The 23,075-nt window shown below is 44.8% G+C and overlaps 3 protein-coding genes and 1 long non-coding RNA gene across 4 annotated transcripts in view; 1 reads left to right on the forward strand and 3 right to left on the reverse strand.

Annotated features, from left to right (window-relative positions):
- Positions 1-3,239, reverse strand: part of LOC309523543 (uncharacterized protein) — a 62,101-nt gene extending 58,862 nt beyond the window's left edge. Inside the window, exon 1 of the mRNA XM_082207405.1 lies at positions 3,159-3,239. The gene's annotated coding sequence lies outside the window, so the exon portion shown is untranslated. The remainder of the gene's footprint in view (positions 1-3,158) is intronic.
- LOC309523625 overlaps positions 1-23,075 on the forward strand; it is a 123,554-nt gene that overhangs the window by 82,203 nt on the left and 18,276 nt on the right. The gene's annotated exons all lie outside the window — the stretch shown is intronic.
- LOC309527528 (uncharacterized protein) overlaps positions 1-23,075 on the reverse strand; it is a gene marked incomplete at its 3' end in the record, with an annotated part of 122,173 nt that overhangs the window by 35,929 nt on the left and 63,169 nt on the right. The window lies entirely within an intron of this gene.
- On the reverse strand, positions 6,705-22,291 carry LOC309527530 (uncharacterized protein; the record flags this gene model as incomplete). The annotated part of the gene is made up of 3 exons (XM_082214356.1): positions 6,705-12,965; positions 16,044-16,882; positions 22,202-22,291. 3 exons carry the CDS (start codon positions 22,289-22,291, stop codon positions 12,902-12,904), a joined length of 993 nt encoding a protein of 330 aa, XP_082070482.1. The 3' UTR covers positions 6,705-12,901.

Below are 23,075 nucleotides of genomic sequence, written 5' to 3' on the forward strand. Positions count from 1 at the left end.
TGATGAGGAGACCTCCCCCCTCCAGTCCTTTTGGGAAACAGGAGCTTTGGTCAGGAGTAAACAACTTAGATCAGTGTTTCCCAACCGGTGTTCCGCGGCACACTAGTGTGCCGCCGGACGTCGCCTGGTGTGCCGTGGGAGGGAGGCGGGCGAGGCGGGCTAATCCTCCGACGAGCTCCACCTCCAGACCCATTGCTCAAATCCTTTAACCCAGGAAGGCAGGAGGGCGGGGAGGGGGGGGGAGAAAGAGAAAAAAGAAAGGGTGGAAAAAAAGAAGGGGAAGAGAAAATATTTTTTTTAAAAAAGGAAAGAGAGGGGGAAAAGCGAGGGATGGAGGAAGGGGAAGGGGGAAGAAGATGGGGGGTCTTTGTGTATAAACAGAAGGGGAGGACAATGAAGAGGGGCGGGGCTTGGCAGGCAGCAGATAACTGGGGAGGGGGGCGCGGCTGGCGGTGGCTCAAGGCAGGAAGGGAGGAGCTGCCTTGCGGAGAGTCTTGGGCTGCAGAGATTTCCCGTTCAGGAGCGCGCGAGGCCACGCCGTGGATGGGAATCTCCTCCTCCTCTTCCTCCTCCTCCTCCAGGAGAGAGGGTGGTCCGCCCCACCGAGTCGGGCCTGCTCAAGCGTGGGAGCCTATAGTTAGAGCTCAGCTCCTTTTCTTGCCTTCCCCGCCCCCCCACGGAGCACATTTTCCTCGCCCCCCCAACCCCCACATGTAGAATAGAAGCCCTCCAGCCTCCACGGTGCACAAACTCTCCCCTCTGCAACGAAGCGCTTTGTTGCATATCTTTGGTGAGGTTTTTAGGCAGTCTTGGTGCACCTTAAATAAGCGCTAATTGCGCCTGGACGCAGTATTTACTTCCGAGTAGGCCCCCTTCTCCCCCCCCCCCCGGTAGCACCTGACGTTGCTATTCGTATCATCAGGTTTGTTTGTTGATAATTTAATTGTTTTAAAAGCATCATGCTAAAGAGCTCTCTCCCACCCCCAGACCCTTGGGCAAAACAGAAACACACACATACACAAACACAGAGATTGAGCCCTGCAGGTTTTATGAAATGAATGGATTCTGAATGCCTGTTTCAGTGTCTTGTCCGCCTTAGGCTGCTGGGCCAGACACCTGTTACACGGTGCAGTCCGTAAGCTGTGAGCGCTGCTACCTGCCGCCGAGACCACGTAACGACAGTCTTGAAAGACCTACATTGGCTCCCAGTACCTTTCCGAGCACAATTCAAAGTGTTGGTGCTGACCTTTAAAGCCCTAAGCGGTTTCGGTCCAGTATACCTGAAGTAGCGTCTCCGCCACCATCGTTCAGCCCAGACACTGAGATCCAGTGCCAAGGGCCTTCTGGCAATTCCCTCACTGTGAAAAGTGAGGTTACAGGGAACCAGGCAGAGGGCCTTCTCGGTAGTGGCGCCCGCCCTGTGGAATGCCCTCCCATCAGACATCAAAGAGATAAACCAGTGTTTCCCAACCGGTGTGAGACGTTGCCTGGTGTGCCGTGGGAGGGAGGCGGGCGAGTCGGGCGGCGAGAGGCAGGGCGGCGGCGGCGAGGAGAGGCCGCCCAGCGCGGGGCTCTCGCCGTCTGCCTGCCTGGCTGCCTGCGTGGCGCTGACGTCACGGGGCTGTAACGTGCCCCACATAGGCACACGCGGGGCGGCGAGCGAGCTCCCTCCCACATCCCATCGCCGCTCGCTTCGGCCTACTGGGCTGTCGCAGGCGGAAGGCCTGCGCATGCGCGAGGTTTTCGCGCCTTCGGGATTCCCTTCACGCCTTCCTCCTCCTGGGTCCTTGAGAGCGCAGGAAGCGACAGCGCGAGACCGGCGTTGAGCCTGGTAGGTATTGCGCTTGCCAAGGCAGTCATTTGGGGAAATGAAAACTTGCAAAGCAAGCAACCAGTTCAATCTGAAGTACGTGTATGCTTAATATCCTGTATCTGAAACCTGTTCTGCCCCCTCCCCCACACTTGGTGCCATTTTCATCTACACATGCAGCAGAGTAAGTTGACCCAGAATAGTACCAATTCAGATGGCAGATGGGAGAATGACAGTGCTGAATGCTTTCCCATGTAGAACAGTCCCTGCAAATAAAAACCTAGCATATTTGGAAGAGGGATGCTAGCCTAACCATTACCTTCTATGCTGTTACTATTTTTTTATTTTTTTTTTACATAAGTAAAAAGTGACCTTTCCCCATCTGGCATGGTGGTGTGCCTCGAGATTTTTTTCATGAAACAAGTGTGCCTTTGCCCAAAAAAGGTTGGGAAACACTGACTTAGATGGCAAGTTCACAAGAGAAGCACTTTGGAGCACTGCTTGCTCTTACTATGTGTTTGGACCTAGAGGACAACATACACGTTTACACCACGGGACTCCTTAAAGACAGCATTTCTTTAAATTCAAAGGCCATTTCTACAAAACGGAAGTCTTCTGCTGGCAGCCCTATGTAGGAAAGTTTTCGATGTTTTAAATTTTGGGGTGTTTTTGTTGGAAGCCGCCCAGAGTGGCTGAGGCAACACAGTCAGATGGGCAGGGGGCAAGTAATGAATTATTATTATTATTATTAGTATTATTATTATTCCCTCCTAAGCCCATCCTGTTATGCATGCTGATCAATGACTTTGTCCCATCCCCCCCCTTGAACGCAAGAGGGCTTCCTATTTTTACAGCTATTCTTCACATTTCTATACTGCCCTTCCTCCAAAGATCACAGGGCAGCTTACAAGAGAAAAACACAGAGATGCATGGCAGAGTAAAAAATAAAAACAACCCCCCCCCCATAATTCAGTTGTGAAGTCCATAGATTCTTTAATGAGCCAAACCCCTGGGAGAAGAGCAAGGCTTTCGCCTGTTGCCTAAAGATAAGGTCCTCCTCCGAGGGGCCTTCTGCTGGGGTATAGATATTAAAATTAAAATTAATACTTTTATTAAGGCGATCCAGGCCAGCAATGCCCACCCCTCTCCCCTTGCCCGCCTCCTTCCCTGCAACTCCCTTTGTACCAGATCCATGCAGGAGGAAGCTTCTCTCCCCCCCCCCTTCAAGGCCCCCTTTAAGGAAACAGCTCCCTTCCCTCCCTTCTCTCCTCCCCGTCCCGGGGCTTCTCATCCTGGACCCCCTCGCAAAGCCCCTTCCCTCCTTCCCCGCCACTGGCTTTGCACTCACCCGAAATCCCGGGCAGCGGGGGCGGGAATGGGAGCCCCCGCGTGGGAGGCAGGGAGTGAGGGCGCTTAATTAGGAGGCTTGATTAGGAAGAAGCCCCCTCCTCCGCCTCCGCAAGCCCGGAGATGATCTCTGCTGGTGAAGCCGGAAGTGGAAGCAACTCAGAGGAGTAAGGAGAAGTTCTCTCCACGCTCAGCCTCTTGTTTGTTATTTGATAATTGGGGGAAGGAAAACCTTGCAGCACCCAACCAATGGGAAGGCGAGGGAGGGAACGTGTGCATGGGGAATAAAAGCTCATTCTTCACTCCAGCTGGACTGTGCCTGCTTTGGAGCCCCATATTGTCCTCAATGAGGGACGCTGGTGGCGCTGTGGGTTAAACCACAGAGCCTAGGGCTTGCCGATCTGGAGGTTGGCAGGTCGAATCCCTGCGACGGGGTGAGCTCCCGTTGCTCTGTCTCTGCTCCTGCCAACCTAGCAGTTCGAAAGCACAAATTGCAAGAAGAGAAATAGGTACCTGTTGTAAACAAAATCTGCCCTCATTCCCTTATGGGGGACACAAGAGCCTTTATAGAGTCCTTTGCAGGTTCTCCATCAGTTGGAGAAAGTAACAGAGGCCAACCAGAGAATATTGAGAAGCAAAGCAGCTAGTAAGACTGATCTTTATTGAACTGTTGCAACAGGGTGCTCCCCTCACACGCAGGAGAAAGGAGGACCCCGAACAAAGGTGTGCCTGCCCTTATACAGATCATTTAAATTTCCTCCCCTGGAGCATAAGACCACCCCTCCATACATCATACATACATCACAGAAAAGGCGATCTACAACAGAAATTTGAATGTTGTTGTTTTTCCTGTGTGCCAGGTTATCAGATAATGCCTTATCTGACTGCCTTTCCTGGTAGTCTGGCCATTTTTGAGACGGTGATTACCCAATTTCTGAGAGAACGGGAAGGTTCCTTCACCCCCTCCCTCCTTGCAGGGAAAACATTTGGTCAGTTTGGGAGTCAAAATGGTTTCAGGACGGTCTTCCTGTGCTGCTCCAGACATCTGGTCCACATATCTATGTACGTGCTTGGTTGGTACATCTAGGAACATTCATTTTATATATATATGAGAGACTTTAAATTTTTTTTAATACTTACTGCTACAGCAGGAAAGTAAACGGCGTTTCCGTGCACTGCTCTGGTTTGCCAGAAGCGGCTTAGTCATGCTGGCCACATGACCTGGAAGCTGTACGCTGGCTCCCTCGGCCAGTAAAGTGAGATGAGCGCCGCAACCCCAGTGTCATCCTCAACAGGACCTCACGGTCAGGGGTCCCTTTACCTTTAGTCCTCAATAAACTCTTTACTGCTTCACCAATTTTGTTCAGATGGTATTTGAAAGAAGGGGGTCAAGGGTCTCAGGACCCACTTCTTACAATGTATGAATTAGCTTACAACAAAAAACCCTAATAACACTTCTGTGTAACTGAATAAATTATTTTAATAAATATTTAAATGGAGAACATATTTTGCCTTCTCATGTTCATGTAAACATGGTTCTATTCCAACCTCACTTAGTATTAAATTGTGGGTGGACATAGCAGACAACACAGAGATTTCTCCAAGTGGTTCTTTATAGTAAGCTGGAACTGAACTGAACAGCAAACAGCTCAGCCGCCCTCCTTTTATAGGCAGCCGGCTGTCAACAACATCCCAGGGTTTCCCGCCTAAATTGTCTGATGTGGACCTGAGTGAAAACTATACACACAATACCCCTGGTGGCCAGGGTGAGAACTTCAATACTTAACACTTAGTCCCCCCTTCCACCTCAGCAAAGAATTTTTTATACAGAAATCTCCTGGACAGAAGTCTCCCTGTTTACAGGGAGGGCTCAGCCTCTGTCTACCTTATTGCACACTCATTACACACAATGTGTTTTGCAGCGCCCTGTATTCTCTTCAAAGAAACACTCTAGAGACACAGGAACAGTGACAGGCAGCAGCAGCAGCAGCAGGAGCTAGACAGATTAGCTGGGGATTTTGATCCAGAAAAGGAGCAGACGGGGAAAGGTTAAGCAGACCCCCCCATGTCCCCCTTAGGTGTGCTCAGTCTTCACCTGCTCCATGACTCCACCTTGCATGAGAAAGAAGGAAGGAGCTCCAGGAAACAGAAAGAGGTCCTTCAACCAGCCAGGACATCTCACCATCACATACAGATCCCGTCTCCTGCTGGGGAGTCAAGAGTGGCCCTGGGATGGCAGAGAGAGGAGGGGAAGGGCCCAGCGCCAGAAGGAATAGCAGGGCTCCAGATGCTCCCTTGGACCCCCCCTACCTTGACACCAAGAGGACCCCTTCTTCTGGGGCTGAAAGCATTGGCGTGGAGGTTTGATTTTTGTCAGGACTGCAAGGAAGGGGGGGGAAACACACACACCCATGGACACACTGGAGACTGAATGAAAATAGGCCTGTCTGAAGGAATAGCTGCTGGAGAGCATAATGTGGGGTTTAGCTGTAATGCTCACCTGCCTCCCTGGACTGGTCTTTTCTTGGGGTCAGGGAGCTGGAGTGGTCAATCTACATGAAGTTCCCAGGTTACCTTTCCTTCTGGTCAGCTATTCCAGCTCTTCTCCCCCCCCCCATTTCTTTCTTTATGGAGGGGCAAAGGCTATGCACTTTGTATAGATGCAACTACAACCCACAACTGGAATCTTCTGGGTGCACTGAGCTCACCCCCCCGATAGAATAGATTCCTTCAGCATCTTGCCCCACCTCCCAGAAACAAGTTTATCTGGTTAAAGTGTTTGTTTGGGACAGCATTATATTGTATGGAATATCACCTTATTTCTCCGAAGGATAGATTCTTTATATCAGAAGTAATAAATATATTAACTGGGTTATGAATAGCAGTTTTGTTACTGTCAACATGAACTTCATCTGAGCTTTCAGACATGCCCATTTCGTTCAAGAAATATGCAGAAAATACTCTTCCTTTTTGATTCTGGGCACTTGACTTCTCCCATCCTGCTACCATCCAGGCAAACGTTTGGGGCAGATATCCAGGTTCCCACTCATCAGAAGCAACAGGGGAGGAGGAGGCCCCACAAACATTTTCCACATTTTGAAGTTAAATGATACAAAGCCCCCTCAAGAATCGACAGAAGCTTACCAGGGTACCTTTCCTTCTAGTCAGCTATTCAGGCTCCTCATTCCTCCCCATTTCTCTATGGAGGGTCAAAGGCTATGCACTTTGTATAGACGTAACTACAACCAACATCTGGTATCTTCTGGGTGCACCAAGGTGGCCTCCTTCTGCATTGTCAGCAAGTGACAACTGTCATGGAACAATCCCCAGTGTCTCTGCAGAAAATGTTACTGATGGGCTTGTAGGGCCAGGGGAGAGAGGCAGTCTGCTAGGTGGATAGGGTTGTGGGATAGAAATGTCAATAACCAAAGACTGAACTGGAATAAATTTGTAACCTGCCTCAAGATTCTTTGTGGTTCTTTTGTGCTTTCACATTAACTAAATCTGCTGCAAAACAACAACAGAAATGGAAGTGAGCTGGAAGAACTTGACGAAAAAATAGGATTTTTAAAAAATAAACAATAGACTGGCAAAAATAAGAGAAAGAATAGAAATACTTAAATGCCCCTATTAATATAAATGAAATAAAAGAAGGAATTGTGACTTCTAAGAATGGTAAAGTCCCTGGTCCAGATGGTATTTCTATAATGAATTACAAAAAATTGGAAGAGACCATATTACCAGTGTTAGAAAAAAATAATGAACAAAATTTTAGAAGGAGGACAAGTGCCAGAATCATGGCAAGAGGCCCTAATTACATTGATACTGAAATATGGATCCAATTTAGAGTAAATTAAAAATTATAGACCAATCTCATTTCTAAATTCAGATTATAAATTATTTGCAAAAAAATTAGTCAATAAATTGAAAAAGATCCTGGCAAGATTAATAAAGAAAGATCAGTCAGGCTTCCTACGCAGAGGACAAATTTACAGCAACGTAAGATTCGTAGTAGATACAATAGAATACCTAGAAATGAGACCAGATAAAAAGGCAGCCCTGATCTTGGTGGATGCGGAGAAAGCATTGGATAATGCTTCAGGGGCATTCATGCAAAAAACTTTGGAAATGATGAGTTTGGGTGAGAAAATATGTAGTGGTATAAAAGCAATTTATAATTCCCAAAAGGTCAGACTAATTATAAATGGTGAAACATCAGAAGCTTTTAATATCTCTAAGGTAACAAGACAGGGCTGCCCTCTTTCTCCTCTCCTCTTTATCACACTTCCGGAAGTGTATTTGAAAGCAGTAAGAGAAGACCCTAGAATAGAAGGAATTAAAGTTGGACAAAGGGCCTATAAGGTCAGAGACTTTTCAGACAATCTAATATTTACAACAGAAAACCCTCTAGAGCAGCGGTTCTCAACCTGTGGGTCCCCAGATGTTGTTGGACTACAACTCCCATCATCCCTGAGCTCTGGGAGTTGTAGTTCAGCAACATCTGGGGGCCCACAGGTTGAAAAAGGCTGCTCTGGAGTATTGTAGTAATATTGAAAAAAACAAGGCCAAGAATAAAATACAAAACTCAGACTTAAAAGAAAGGGGAGGCTTTTCCCTTCCAGATCTCAAAATTTACTATGAAGCAGCTTGTCTTACTCGGATTTGGGATTGGATTAAATTGGAGAAAGAAGAGGCAATAGAACTGGAAGGACATGACAGAATATTTGGTTGGCATGCATATTTGTGGTATGGGAAAACAAAAGTACACAAAGGACTCCACAATACTATAATAAGTTTTTAATAAAGGTATGGGGAAAATACAAAGAATTATTGGAACCCCAAACTCCGTGATGGCTATCACCCATTGAAGCACTATCACTTAACATGTCAACAATGAAAGGAATATGGCCAACATACAGAGAATTACTAATAGAACAAGAAGGAAAGTTAAAATTGAAAGACTATGATGAGATATAGGAAGATTTAGTGATGGTGATGGATATTTGTTGTAAGAAAGAAAATCAATAAAAATTATTATAATAAATAGGAAGGAAAGGAAAAAGAAAGGCGTATGGACAATTATCACGATTCAAAATTAATAAAGAAAAAACAAAACTCTGTAAAAAAATAGATATACAAGAAAAAGTAAAGTTAGAAATAGAAACAGGACTTAAAATTACTAACAGAGCAAAGTATTTAGGAATTTGTATAACCATGAAAAACATTCATTTATAGAAAGACATTTATATTAAGGTATGGAACAAAATTAGGAAACACTTAGAAATCTGGAGTATATTAAAACTCACGTGGGTAAAATTTCTACAATCAAGATGGTAGTTTTACCAAAAATGCTGTTCCTTTTTCAATCAATTCTGGTTCTTAATGGCTTAAATTATTTTAAGGAATGGCACAGGTATTTGGCAAAATACATTTGGTAGGGCAAAAAAACCAGAATTAAATTTAAATTATTAACAGAAACCAAAAACAAAGAAGGGTTTGGAATGCCAGATTTTAGGATCTACTACGAAGCTGCCTGCCTGGTCTGGCTTAAGGAATGGATGATATTGAAGAATATTAAATTATTGGATATTGAGCGCTGGGATAATATGGTGGGGTGGCACAGCTACCTGGATTATAAGAAAACAAAAATCCACAATGGATTGCTAAATCACATTATTAGGAAAGCCTTATATGAAGTTTGGGAAAGGAACAAAAAATTATTAGAACCAAAAACCACATGGTGGTTGTCACCAATGGAGGCAGAGGCAGTAAAAAGAAAAAATATGGATTCAAATTGGTTGATGTATAAAGATCTTTTAGAGGAAGTAAATAATAGATTACAAATGAAAAAAATATGAAACAATAAGACATACAGGAATAGGCTGGTTTCAATACCATCAATTAAATGCAATTTTTGAGGAAGACAAGAAAGTAAATGGATTTGATACAAAATTATTTGAAATAGACAAGGAATTGATTATAAATGATGATAAAAATTTATCCAAAATGTATAAACCATTATTAAATTGGCATTTAAGAGACAAAGAGGTTAAAGATGTCATGGTCAAATGGGCACAAAATTTCAGTCATCCAATTGATTTAGAAAAATGGAAAAACTTACGGAAAAGAGACATAAGATTTACAGCATGCTATACAATAAAATATTTTTTTAAAAAAATAATAATGATGTACAGATGGTATCTTAAACCCTTGAAATTGGCTAAAATGTACCAAAACACCAGTGGAAAGTGTTGGAGGTGCAAACTTAAAGAACGGAATTTCTCCCATATGTGGTGGAGGTGCCCTAAAATTAAATAAATTTGGGATACCGTTAATGAAGAATTAAATAAAATGTTACGACATACTTTCCCAAAAAACCAGAAATGTTTTTTTGGGCCTATTAACAACAGACATCCCAAAAGAAAATTTTTGTATGCAGCAATGGACCTGTCCTTGCCACTGCTTGTCCACCAGGTTTCTCTTACGCACAGCAACCCAAGTCATGTGGGCAGGGAGGGGGTGGTGGTTTGCAGTGATTTGTAGGAAGTCATTAATTTGCACCAGGTGTCCTATTGGGAAGACCCAGTTCTCCGAGTGCATATTCTTGAAGTTGAACAATAGGAGCAGTACAGGATTCCTTTGTACCAATCTCCCGCTGCACCAAGGATTCCCTGCCCGAACTGCTTCAGGTTGTGGCAGATGTTCTCCTGGAGACACCTAGTTTGGTTGTCCTGGGGAATTATAACATTCACACCGACACAACCTTACAAGGGGCCGATTGGGACTTTGTGGAAAGCATGGCCTCCATGGGGCTGTCCTGAGTAACTTTGGCCCAACTCATAGCCGCCGACATGACTTAGACCTGGTGTTCACCTGTTGGTGATCTGACACTAAGTAAAAGCGAATCTAAAGAAGTGCCATGGTCAGATCACTTCCTGATGCAACTGGACTTCTCCACAACCCTTCCCCTCTGCAGGGAGGTGGGTTCTATTTGGATGGTCCGCCCCTGCCACTTAATGGATCCAAATTGTTTCCAGAGGGATGTTTTATCCCATGCTGATTTATCCCATGCTGAAGGGGATGTTTTATCCCATGCTGATGGCCTTTCAGCTGATTCCCTAGTGGCCCGTTGGAATGTGGAGTTAACCAGGGCTATTGCCTGTCTGGTTCTGAAGCGCCCTCTCCGACTGCATGGAGCCCGGACAGCCCCGTGGTTTTCCATGGATCTGAGGGCAACGAGACAGCTAGAGCACCAGTGGCAGAAACCTCATTCTGAATCTGACCAGACACGGGTTAGAGCTCAACGTTGAGCCTACCAAATGGCGATAGCGAAGGTGAAGAAAACCTTCTTCACCCCCTCTCTTGCATCTGCAGAAAACAGCAGCAGGAGACTCATTCAGGTGGTTAGCAATTTAATGGAACCATCTCTCCAATGGAGTCCGGTACGGGCCACATGATCTCCTGCAATGATTTTGCAAAGTTTTTTTGCAGATAAAGTCACTCAGATTCAGAGAGGTAGACTCCCCCGTGGGAGCAGGGCGGGGGCTGGTGAGTGCTAGAGTCCTGTCTAGTCAAGTTGTGTGGGATCAATTCCAATCTGTCCAAGGATGTGGACAGGCTGCTTGGACGAGTGAAACCAACCACCTGTCTCCTTGATCCTTGCCCATCTTGGCTCATAAAAGCTAGCTGGGAAGGGCTTGGCGATGGGCTCCGTGGGGTGGTGAATGCTTCTCTCTGTGAGGAAGCCTTCCCAGACACACTGAAAGAGGCAGTTACAGTGGTACCTCTGGTTAAGAACTTAGTTCGTTCTGGAGGTCTGTTCTTAATGTGAAACTGTTCTTAACCTGAAGCACAACTTTAGTTAATCGGGCATCCTGCTGCCGCTGCACGATTTCTGTTCTCATTCTGAAGCAAAGTTCTTAACCCGAGATAATATTTCTGGGTTAGCGGAGTATGTAACCTGAAGCGTATGGCACCGAGGCACCACTGTATTAAACTGCTTCTTAAAAAAATAATAATCTTTAGACCCAGCCAATACGGACAACTATTGCCCAGTCTCAAATCATCCATTCTTTGGCAAGGTGATTGAGTGGGTGGTTACTGAACAACTCCAGGGAAGCCTGGAAGATGTGGACCATTTGGATCCCTTCCAGTTGGGATTCAGGCCTCATCATGCGACTGAAACAGACCTGGGCACGCTGGTCAATGATCTCCGCCGGGCTAGGGACAAAGGTGAGAGCTGTTTCCTAGTTCTGCTGGATCTTTCAGAGGCTTTTGACACCATCAGCCATAACATCCTTCTGGACCCACTAGAGGGGCTGGGAGCTAGATGCATTGTTATACACTGTGGCGTGTTCAGAAAGTCGTGTTGGGGGTTGAGTGTTCAGACCCCTGAGCTCTCACTTGTGGGGTGCCTCAGGGTTCCGTCCTCTCCCCATGCTTTTCAACATCTATATGAAGCCGCTGGGAGAGATCAGGGGGTTTGGGCTGGGTGTTCACCAGTATGCAGATACCCAGCTCAACCTCTCTTTCAAATCAGGACCAGTGAAGATGGTGGAAGTCCCGTGTGAGTGTCTGGAGGCGGTTGGAGGATGGATGGCGGCTAACATATTAAAGTTGAATGCTGACAAGGTAGATGTCCTGTTTTGGGGGGACAGGAGGCAGGCAGGTGTTGAAGACTCCCTGGTCCTGAATGGGGTAACTGTGCCCCTGAAGGACCAGGTGCGCAGACTGGGAGTCATTTTGGACTCATAGCTGTCCATGGAGGCACAGGTCAATTCTGTGTCCAGGGCAGCTGTTTACCAGCTCCATCTGGTAGGCAGGCTGAGACCCTATCTGCCCACAGTCTGTCTTCCCAGAGTAGTGCATGCTCCAGTTATCTCCCGCTTGGACTACTGCAATGTGCTCTACGTGGGGCTACCTTTGAAGGTGATCCAGAAACAACAACTAATCCAGAATGCGGCAGCTAGATTGGTGACGGGAGGAGAGAGCAAAGTTCTCACTGTGAGAAGCAAAGTTACAGGGAACCAGGCAGAGGGCCTTCTCGGTAGTGGTGCCCTCCCTGTGGAATACCTTCCCACCAGATGTCAAAGGAAAAAACAGCCACCAGACTTTAAAAGACATCTGAAGGCTGTCCTGTTTAGGGAAGCTTTTAATATCTGAAGGACTATTGTATTTCAATATTTTGTTGAAAGCCACCAAGATTGGCGGGGGAAATACAGCCAGATGGACGTGGTACAAATAAAAAATATTATTATTATTATTGAAATTCTTTTCTGTACATCCAGGGACTTGACAATCATCTTCACTTCCCAGGAAATCTGGGAAACCTGAGTGGAAAACTCCATACATTTATACCGTTTCCCGCCTGTGTGAATTATCTTATGAATATTAAGGTCTCCACTCCCTCTGAAGCTTCCTCCATGTTTCATAAATCTAGTTTTCCCTATGTGAGTTAGCGGATGTTTCCTAAGGTTCCATATTGACTTAAGGTTCTCCCCTGTGGGAGTTCGCCAGTGTAATGCAAGTTTATCCTCCCTGTTGAAGCTCTTCCCACATTCAATACGTTCCAATGGTTTCTCCCCTGTATGAGTTAGTTGGTGTATTCTAAGTGCTCTACTTTTGCTGCATCTCCTTCCACATGCCATACATTAAAATGGTTTCTTCCCCATGTGTTAGTTGGTGTCTTATAAGGTGTCGATATGGACTGAAGCTCTTTCCACATTCTTTCCACATTCAGTACATTTAAATGGCTTCTCCCGTGTGAGTTCGTTGATGTTTCCTAAGGTGTCCATTTTGACTGAAGCTCCTTCCACATTCTATACATTTAAATGGTTTCTCTCCTGTGTGAGTTCGTTGGTGTATTCACAGAGGAGTCCAAGATGGCAACGGAGGTAGCAGCCTAAGTAGAGCCTCCGACTTCAACTAAGTGTTTTTATTAGTTTTAGCCTCTTCAAGACCCCAAAACTGCACCTTAAGGACTTTAAAGACTATTGGTTGTCTGGCTTGTCGCCTTGTTTTAATTAGTCTATTGTTTTATTGTTTTATTGTTTTACCGTCGCACTGTTTACTGATACTGCCACACGGATTTACAGCCTTGGAGCTCCCGGACGACGGGTTGATTTGAAATATACCCAAAGAAGAAGAGGAAACCGCTGAACTCCATTCAGCCTAACTTCGATAAGTCCAAGAACTCCCCCATGAATACCCTCCCGCCCCAAGTTAAGGCTTAAAGAGGGAAAGGTTGGGAGGCTCCCTGAACCAACAGCCTGGATACCGGTTTTCCAAACTTTACTCTACCTTTATTTCTACAACAAAGTGCCCAATAAGGGAAGCTTTCAACCTAGAGAATGGTGCTCACAAGACAGAACTATAAAGAGCTGGGAATCCCCCTCACCAAAGCGGCTGAACCCTCTACAAGAGGAAGGCAGGTGAAAATCTCACAATATTTTAAACCGAAAACAGACAAAATAAATAATGCTGACAAACGACACCCCCACGAATGGTCCATAGACCGCACCAGGTACGGGGAGCTTATGGAAACAGACGAAGAAGGGGTGGGAGTCAATCTGGCAACGGAAATAAAACAAGTTGCCATAGAAGATGAAACCTTAGTGAATCAACCAGGGCTGGAGCAGGAACAAGAGTCACAAGAGGAAAACCCAGTAATTAAGACAGATGAGCCCTCCCAAAGACCCAGGCCCGGGGACAAGATGGGGTTTCTCACTGTGACGAATGAGGACCTGGAGGACACAAGAGCCCACTATCTGGACTTGGAATGCCTCCCCTACATACTAACAGGACTATATAATGATCTGTTAAATGAACAGAAGTTGCAGATAGGCAGAGAACTGGGACACATCAAAGACTTCCTCTCAGAATGCTTGGGCCTACTTACCACCCTGACTGAAATAACTAGGAGAATAGACAACTTGCATTCATACAAAGTTCTCTCTAGCACACTAAACAATAACATCAAGGACAATAAAACCCGACATGATGTGGAAAAAAGGAAAACATCTAGGATTAAAGCAAACCAGAAGGGAAATTTAATTGACCCTAAGAAACCCCTCTCAAAGAGGAAGTGTCCCAGGAATAAAGAGAAGAAGACCAAGAACGTAAAAATGGGAAGGAAGACAAAGCCCCCATCTCGAACAAAGAAAGTGAACTTCACAAGACTAGTTACAGATGGGTAGCCGTGTTGGTCTGCCATAGTCAAAATAAAAAAAATTCCTTCCTGTAGCACCTTAAAGACCAACTAAGTAGTTATTGGTATAAGCTTTCGTGTGCATGCACACTTCTTCAGATACACTGAAACAGAAGTTGCCAGATCCTTCTATATATTGCACACGAAAGCTTATACCAAGAACTACTTAGTTGGTCTTTAAGGTGCTACAGGAAGGATTTTTTTTATTTTCACAAGACTATTTAAGCTATTAGAGAATTCAAATCCAATGAGCCCAGCTAACCCAGTTCTGCCACCCCTTGATAAAAGCCAAAGCCAAAGCCCAAATAAAAACATCCATAAGGCTGGGCTATTCAATCCAACAGAGGAACTCCATAAGGCTAGGCTTCATAATTCAACAGAGCAACTAGCGCTCCCGAATGGAACCGCGGGAAAATCAAGGGAAAACCCGATCCCTAAGCAAGCAACTATTCCTAAAACAACACACTCTAGCAGAAATCTAATTCTAAATAAACAAAAACTTATCATCCTACCTGTACACATGCACAAAGATCTCCTTTCCCCAGCACAACAGAGAATCTATATTCTCAAGAAAACTGAATTAGCCGTTAGAGGGCTCGTCCCAGCAGAAAACATCATTAATGTTAAATTTCTGCCATCAGATAAGGACCTAAACAGAGTTGTGATAACATTCAGAGACTGGCACACAACCAAACTAGTCTCAGACAATAAGGACAAGCTACAAAGGGTTGGATTGCAGGTGACTCGGCTATTTGAAGTGTCCGGTACTCCCACCCCTCTCATCGAAACAATCAAGACTGATAAGGTAAAAATAAAGCCGACAATGTCTATGATGGACGAGAACTTCAAGATGCTTCAATTAGAGGCAGATAAAGCCTCGAACCAGCTGGCTAAAAGACCTAAAACCCTATCCCCAAATCACGTACCAGACGAAAGCTCCAGCATAGAGAAGGAAAACCGCTTCATAGCAACTATTGAACAAATACATGAAGCTCAGGACGTACTAATTGAAAGACTAGCATCCATAAGGAAATCTATTACCCTCCTAGCTACACCTGTCACCAGGGAATTTAACTATGCAACTTATACCACAAAACCTTTATCCAACAGTGAGTGGATACTAAGGCTATTGCTATCGCCTGAGGAACTGGGACCTACGGAACCACCTATAACAAAGAAAACAATATTCCCCAGTTCTGCTCCCAGTTTTATACAGTCCGTATATGATGCTTGTTTGACAATGTGTGGTGTGTTATGCCTAATAAAGGATTTGAATTGAATTGAATGGTTTCTCCCCCATGAGTTTGTTGATGTTTTCTTAGTGATCCACTTTCACTGAAGCTCTGTCCACATTCAATACATTTAAATGGTTTCTCCCCTGTGTGAGTTCGTTGGTGTCTTCTAAGCTGTCCACTTTCACTGAAGCTCTTTCCACATTCAATACATTTAAATGATGTCTGCCCTGTGTGAGTTCGGTGGTGTACTCTAAGGTCTCCACTTTCACTGAAGCTCTTTCCACATTCAATACATTTAAATGGTTTCGCGCCCGTGTGAGTTAATTGGTGTATTCTAAGTGTTCCATTTTGACTGAAGCTCTTTCCACATTCAATACATTTAAACTGTTTCTCCCCTGTGTGAGTTCGTTGGTGCATTCCAAGTGTTCCATTTCGACTGAAGCACTTTCCACATTCAGTACATTTAAATGGTTTCTCCCCCGTGTGAGTTAGTTGATGGCTTCTAAGTTTTCCATTTCGACTGAAGCTCTTTCCACATTCAATACATTTAAATGGTGTCTCCCCTGTGTGAGTTTGTTGGTGTATTCTAAGTGTTCCATTTCGACTGAAGCTCTTTCCACATTCAATACATTCAAATGGTTTCTGCCCCGTGTGAGTTTGTTGGTGTCTTCTAAGGTCTCCACTTTCCCTGAAGCTCTTTCCACATTCAGTACATTTAAATGGTTTCTCCCCCGTGTGAGTTCGTTGGTGTTTTCTTAGTGCTCCACTTTCACTGAAGCTCTTTCCACATTCAATACATTTAAATGGTTTCTCCCCCGTGTGAGTTTGTTGATGTTTTCTTAGTGCTCCACTTTCACTGAAGCTCTTTCCACATTCAATACATTTAAATGGTTTCTTCCCTGTGTGAGTTCGTTGGTGCATTCTAAGTGTTCCATATCGACTGAAGCACTTTCCACATTCAATATATCTAAATGGTTTCTCCCCTGTGTGAGTTCGTTGGTGTATTCTAAGTGTTCCATATCGACTGAAGCACTTTCCACATTGAATACATTCAAATGGTTTATCCCCCGTGTGAGTTTGTTGATGTCGTCTAAGGTTTCCACTATTATTGAAGCTCTTTCCACATTCAATACATTTAAATGGTTTCTGCCCCGTGTGAGTTCGTTGGTGTCTTCTAAGGTCTCCACTTTCCCTGAAGCTCTTTCCACATTGAATACATTCAAATGGTTTCTCCCCCGTGTGAGTTTGTTGATGTCGTCTTAGGTTTCCACTATTATTGAAGCTCTTTCCACATTCAATACATTTAAATGGTTTCTGCCCCGTGTGAGTTCGTTGGTGTCTTCTAAGGTCTCCACTTTCCCTGAAGCTCTTTCCACATTCAGTACATTTAAATGGTTTTCCCCCCGTGTGAGTTAGTTGATGGCTTCTAAGGTGTCCATTGTGACTGAAGCTCTTTCCACATTCAATACATTTAAATGGTTTCTCCCCCGTGTGAGTTTGTTGATGTTTTCTTAGTGCTCCACTTTCACTGAAGCTCTTTCCACATTCAATACATTTAAATGGTTTCTCCCCTGTGTGAGTTCGTTGGTGCATTCTAAGTGTTCCATATCGACTGAAGCACTTTCCACATTCAATACATTTAAATGGTTTCTCCCCCGTGTGAGTTAGTTGGTGTATTCTAAGTGTTCCATATCGACTGAAGCACTTTCCACATTGAGTACATTCAAATGGTTTCTCCCCCGTGTGAGTTTGTTGATGTTGTCTAAGGTTTCCACTATTATTGAAGCTCTTTCCACATTCAATACATTTAAATGGTTTCTCCCCCGTGTGAGTTAGTTGATGTCTTCTTAGTGCTCCACTTTCACTGAAGCTCTTTCCACATTCAATACATTTAAATGGTTTCTCCCCTGTGTGAGTTCGTTGGTGCTTTCTAAGTGTTCCATATTGACTGAAGCACTTTCCACATTGAATACATTCAAATGGTTTCTCCCCCGTGTGAGTTTGTTGATGTCGTCTAAGGTTTCCACTATTATTGAAGCTCTTTCCACATTCAATACATTTAAATGGTTTCTCCCCCGTGTGAGTTAGTTGATGTCTTCTTAGTGCTCCACTTTCACTGAAGCTCTTTCCACATTCAATACATTTAAATGGTTTCTCCCCCGTGTGAGTTTGTTGATGTCTTCTAAGCTGTCCACTTTCACTGAAGCTCTTTCCACATTGAATACATTCAAATGGTTTCTCCCCCGTGTGAGTTTGTTGATGTCTTCTTAGTGCTCCACTTTCACTGAAGCTCTTTCCACATTCAATACATTTAAATGGTTTCTCCCCCGTGTGAGTTTGTTGATGTCTTCTAAGCTGTCCACTTTCACTGAAGCTCTTTCCACATTCAATACATTTAAATGGTTTCTCCCCTGTGTGAGTTCGTTGGTGCATTCTAAGTGTTCCATATCGACTGAAGCACTTTCCACATTCAATACATTTAAATGGTTTCTCCCCCGTGTGAGTTAATTGGTGTATTCTAAGTGTTCCATATCGACTGAAGCACTTTCCACATTGAGTACATTCAAATGGTTTCTCCCCCGTGTGAGTTTGTTGATGTTGTCTAAGGTTTCCACTATTATTGAAGCTCTTTCCACATTCAATACATTCAAATGGTTTCTCCCCTGTGTGAATTCGTTGATGTGTCCTCAGTCTTCCACTGTGACTAAAGAACATCCCACATTCCATGCATTTAAACTGTTTCTTTGTTCTTCCCAATGAATTCACAGATGGTTCCATAGAATTCTGGCCATCCTCCTCCTCACCTGTTTAGGAGGGGGGTGGGGGAAGAGAATCCTGTTAAGACTTACAATAAAGCCAAGAAAGGAACTGAACACATGTCAGTCCCAGTATGCCCCTTCTCTTATTTTAACACTGTCTCCTTTCTCCACTGTCCTTTCTTATGTTCCATACTTTAGGAATGCATGTGAGATAATGGCAAGAAAAACACATGATCACTCCATTCACACTTAATAAGCTGCAATATTTTATAATTTATGGTGGAACTGGCTTCTTAGACACATCTCTGTACAGTGGTACCTCGGGTTAAGTACTTAATTCGTTCCGGAGGTCCGTTCTTAACCTGAAACTGTTTTTAACCTGAAGCAGCACTTTAGCTAATGGGGCCTCCTGCTGCTGCTGCGCCACCAGAGCACTATTTCTGTTCTCATCCTGAAGCAAAGTTCTTAACCTGAAGCACTATTTCTGGGTGAGCAGAGTCTGTAACCTGAAGTGTATGTAACCTGAAGCGTATGTAACCTGAGGTACCACAGTATTTCTCTTTTTCCAGGGAGGAAATGATCACAGGCTCAAATAGCAGTCTCTCCTATGACTAAGAAGTCAAACTTTTGTGTTACTTTGCCACATGTAACTGTAAGAATATTGCAATCTTAGAACAGGCATCCCCAAACTTGGCCCTCCAGATGTTTTGGGCCTACAAATCCCATCAGCCCTGACCACTGTTCCTATTAGCTAGGGATGATGGACGTTGTAGTCCCAAAACATCTGGAGGGCCAAGTTTGGGGATGCCTGTATCAGAACATAAGAAGAGCCTGCTCGATTGGGCAAAGGACGACCTAGCCCAGCATCCTGCTCTCACAGTGGCCAGATGCCTGTGGGAATCCAGCAAGCAGGATTTGAGTACAAGCACCCTCTGCCTTCCTGTGCTTTCCAGGAACTAGTATCAAGAAGCATTATTGCCTAGGACCACGAGGGCAGAGCACAGACATCAGTCTAATCCTCTTTTTGAAGCTATCCAAGGGACAAAATCAAGAATTAAAAATAAATTATTAACAGATGTAAGAGAGAGAGGAGGTTTTGCCCTGCCGGGTTTGAAACTTTATTATGAAACATCCTGTATCTGCTAGAACCGGGAATGGATTACATTGGAAAACACAGATACTGTATTTCAGATCTGGAAGGACACGAATAATGGATAGCATGCATATTTATGGTAGGAAAAGGCCAAGGTGCATAGAGCTTTTCAGAATCATATAGTAAGAAAATCAATTTTTAGGGTATGGGAGAAGTATAAAAATTTGCTTGAGTAAAAAACACCCTGGTGGCTTTCTCCCTTGGAAGCAATATCTCTGAAAAAAACTGAATATGAGAAGTAATCGGCTGACTTATACAGAGCTGTTAACTGAAGTTGAAAACCAACTGAAATTAAAAGATTTTGAAGAGATAAGGAAAGCTGTAACTGACTGGTTACAGTACCACCAACTAAATGATATCTTAAAGATAGACAAAAAGAAAGGTTTAATTATGAGACATCACAATTTCAAAAAGAACTCTTAGGAAGTAACATAAAGAGATCTCTCTAAAATGTATAACTTGCTCCTAGAACGGTATACAAAGGATGAACAGGTCAAATCAGTTATGACTAAATGGGAAAGGGACTTAGGATATAACATACAAATGGCAGATTGGGAGAGGCTTTGGAAAACAAATCTGAAATTCACAGCTTGCTGTTCATTGAAAGAAAACTACATGAAAATGATGTACTGATGGTATTTGACTCCTAGTAAGTTCAAATATCTAATAATAATAATAATAATAATAATAATAATAATAATGTATTATTTGTACCCCGCCCATCTGGCTGGGTTTCCCCAGCCACTCTGGGTGGCTTCCAACAAAGATGAAAAATACACTAAAATGTCACATATTAAAAACTTCCCTGAACAGGGATGCCTTCAGATGTCTTCTGAATGTCAGGTAGTTGTTTATCGCTTTGACATCTGACGGGAGGGTGTTCCACAGGGCTGGCGCCACTACCGAGAAGGCCCTCTGCCTGGTTCCCTGTAACTTGGCCTCTCGCAGCGAGGGAACCGCTAGAAGGCCCTCAGAGCTGGACCTCAGTGTCCAGGCAGAAAGATGGGGGCGGAGACGCTCCTTCAGATATACTGGACTGAGGCCGTTTAGGGCTTTAAAGGTCAGCACCAACACTTTGAATTGTGCTCAGAAATGTACTGGGAGCCAATGTAGGTCTTTCAAGACCGGTGTTATATGGTCTTGGCGGCCGCTCCCAGTCACCAGTCTAGCTGCCGCATTCTGGATTAGTTGTAGTTTCCGGGTCAACTTCAAAGGTAGCCCCATGTAGAGCGCATTGCAGTAGTCCAAGTGGGAAATAACCAGAGCATGCAGCACTCTGGCGAGGCAGTCTGCAGGCAGATAGGGTCTCAGCCTACGTACCAGATGGAGCTGGTAAACAGCTGCCCTGGATACAGATTTGACCTGTGCCTCCATGGACAGCTGTGAGTCCAAAATGACTCCCAGGCTGTGCACCTGGTCCTTCAGGGGCACAGTTACCCCATTTAGGACCAGGGGATCCTCCACACCTCCTCGCCTCCTGTCCCCCAAAAACAGTACTTCTGTCTTGTCAGGATTCAACCTCGATCTGTTAGCCGCCATCCATCCTCCAACCGCCTCCAGACACTCACACAGGACCTTCACCGCCTTCCCTGGTTCTGATTTAAAAGAGAGGTAGAGCTGGGTATCATCCGCATACTGATGAACACCCAGCCCAAACCTCCTGATAATCTCTCCCAGTGGCTGCATGTAAATGTTGAAAAGCATGGGGGAGAGGACAGAACCCTGAGGCACCCCACAAGTGAGTGCTCAGGGGTCTGAACACTCATCCCCCACCACCACTTTCTGAACATGGCCCAGGAGGAAGGAGCGGAACCACTGTATGACAATGCCCCCAGTTCCCTGCCCCTCAAGACGGTCCAGAAGGATGTTATGGTCGATGGTGTCAAAGGCCGCTGAGAGATCCAGCAGAACTAGGAAACAGCTCTCACTTTTGTCCCTAGCCCGCCGGAGATCATCAACCAGTGCGACCAAGGCAGTTTCAGTCCCATGATGAGGCCTGAATCCCGACTGGAAGGGATCCAAATGGTCCGCTTCTTCCAGGCATGCCTGGAGTTGTTCAGCAACCACTAGCTCAATCACCTTGCCCAAGAATGGAAGATTTGAGACTGGGCGATAATTGGCCATCGTGGCCGCATCTAAAGATGGTTTTTTAAGAAGCGGTTTAATAACCGCCTCTTTCAGCGGGTCTGGGAAGGCTCCCTCACGGAGGGAAGCATTCACCACCCCACAAAGCCCATCGCCCAGTCCTTCCCGGCTAGCTTTTATAAGCCAGGATTGGCAAGGATCCAGGAGACAGGTGGTTGGCTTCACTCGTCCAAGCAGCCTATCCACATCCTCAGAGGTAACAGACTGGAATTGATCCCACACAACTTGACTAGACAGGACTCTAGCACTCTCCCGCCCTGGCCCTGCTCCCACAGTGGAGTCTACTTCTTCCCGAATCTGAGTGATTTTATCTGCAAAAAACTTTGCAAAATCATTGCAGGAGATCATGTGGCCCGTACTGGGCCCCGATGTTGCAGGTGGTTCCGCTAAATTGTGAACCACCTGAAAAAGTCTCCTGCTGCTGTTTTCTGCAGATGCAATAGAGGCGGCGAAGAAAGTCTAAGGATGATTAGAAATGACTCTGTTAACAACTCACCAACTCAAACTATGGATGAAGTGAGGTCCTGTCAAGTCTTGCAAACGAACCAGATAATGCTTGAGATTCACCGATATACTCATAGGTGGATGAACCGCAGACAAATTACCATGTCCTTGTCTCAGCTCCTGAATTACCATTACCGAAATGTAGATCTAGAAAATTTCCACTTCCTGCCTACCTTGAGATACACCATGAGCCTTTAGGTCATCAACCCTCCCATCTCGACTCATGGAGATAAAGGATACCCTATGGTGGTTCCATTCTCTCCGCCCAGTGAGGGTATTTAAGGACAAAAATAGGAGGCAATTGGTCCCTTGCATAGAGTCAAAGCTAATGCGGATAAAGGAAACCAAGCTCAACACTAGAAATACTAATTGCCCGAAGGAAGAAAAGAACTCTCTAAGCCTAGAATTACAAGACCTGAAGAAGAGTATAAAGACTGAGATTTCTACCCAAAATATAAGGACAGTAGAGCCTAGAGCACGATATTTAAAGACGTCCAACAGCTCTTTATTCCATAGAAAGACATCAGTGCAACTCCCTGTTCCCTTTTCAAACGACACCAAATTAGATGAGGAATTTGGCGCCTCCGACATTTCTATGGCAACAACACCAAAGAACTCTATGTTGCTGACAATCTGGAGATATCCAGCACCAACTCTACATCTGGACCTTTGCCTAATGTTCCAAAAACTTATCAGAATGATCAGCCTACTCTACTGTACTCCTGGCGAGACAGGATGGACAGATCTTCCGAATTTGAATCTGGCTCTTTGTTGGCCAGTGATCCACATTTTATAACACATACCTCATTAATACTTCCACAGCCACGGATAGAACCAACAATCCTCCAATTAACCCAGGAGGGAGAGGGGGGTTGACAGTTAATGAAACACCATGGGACTGTCTCCCCCCCCCCCC

The sequence above is a fragment of the Podarcis vaucheri genome, assembly GCF_965113315.1.
Source record: "Podarcis vaucheri genome assembly, chromosome: 2".
Lineage (NCBI taxonomy): Eukaryota > Metazoa > Chordata > Lepidosauria > Squamata > Lacertidae > Podarcis > Podarcis vaucheri.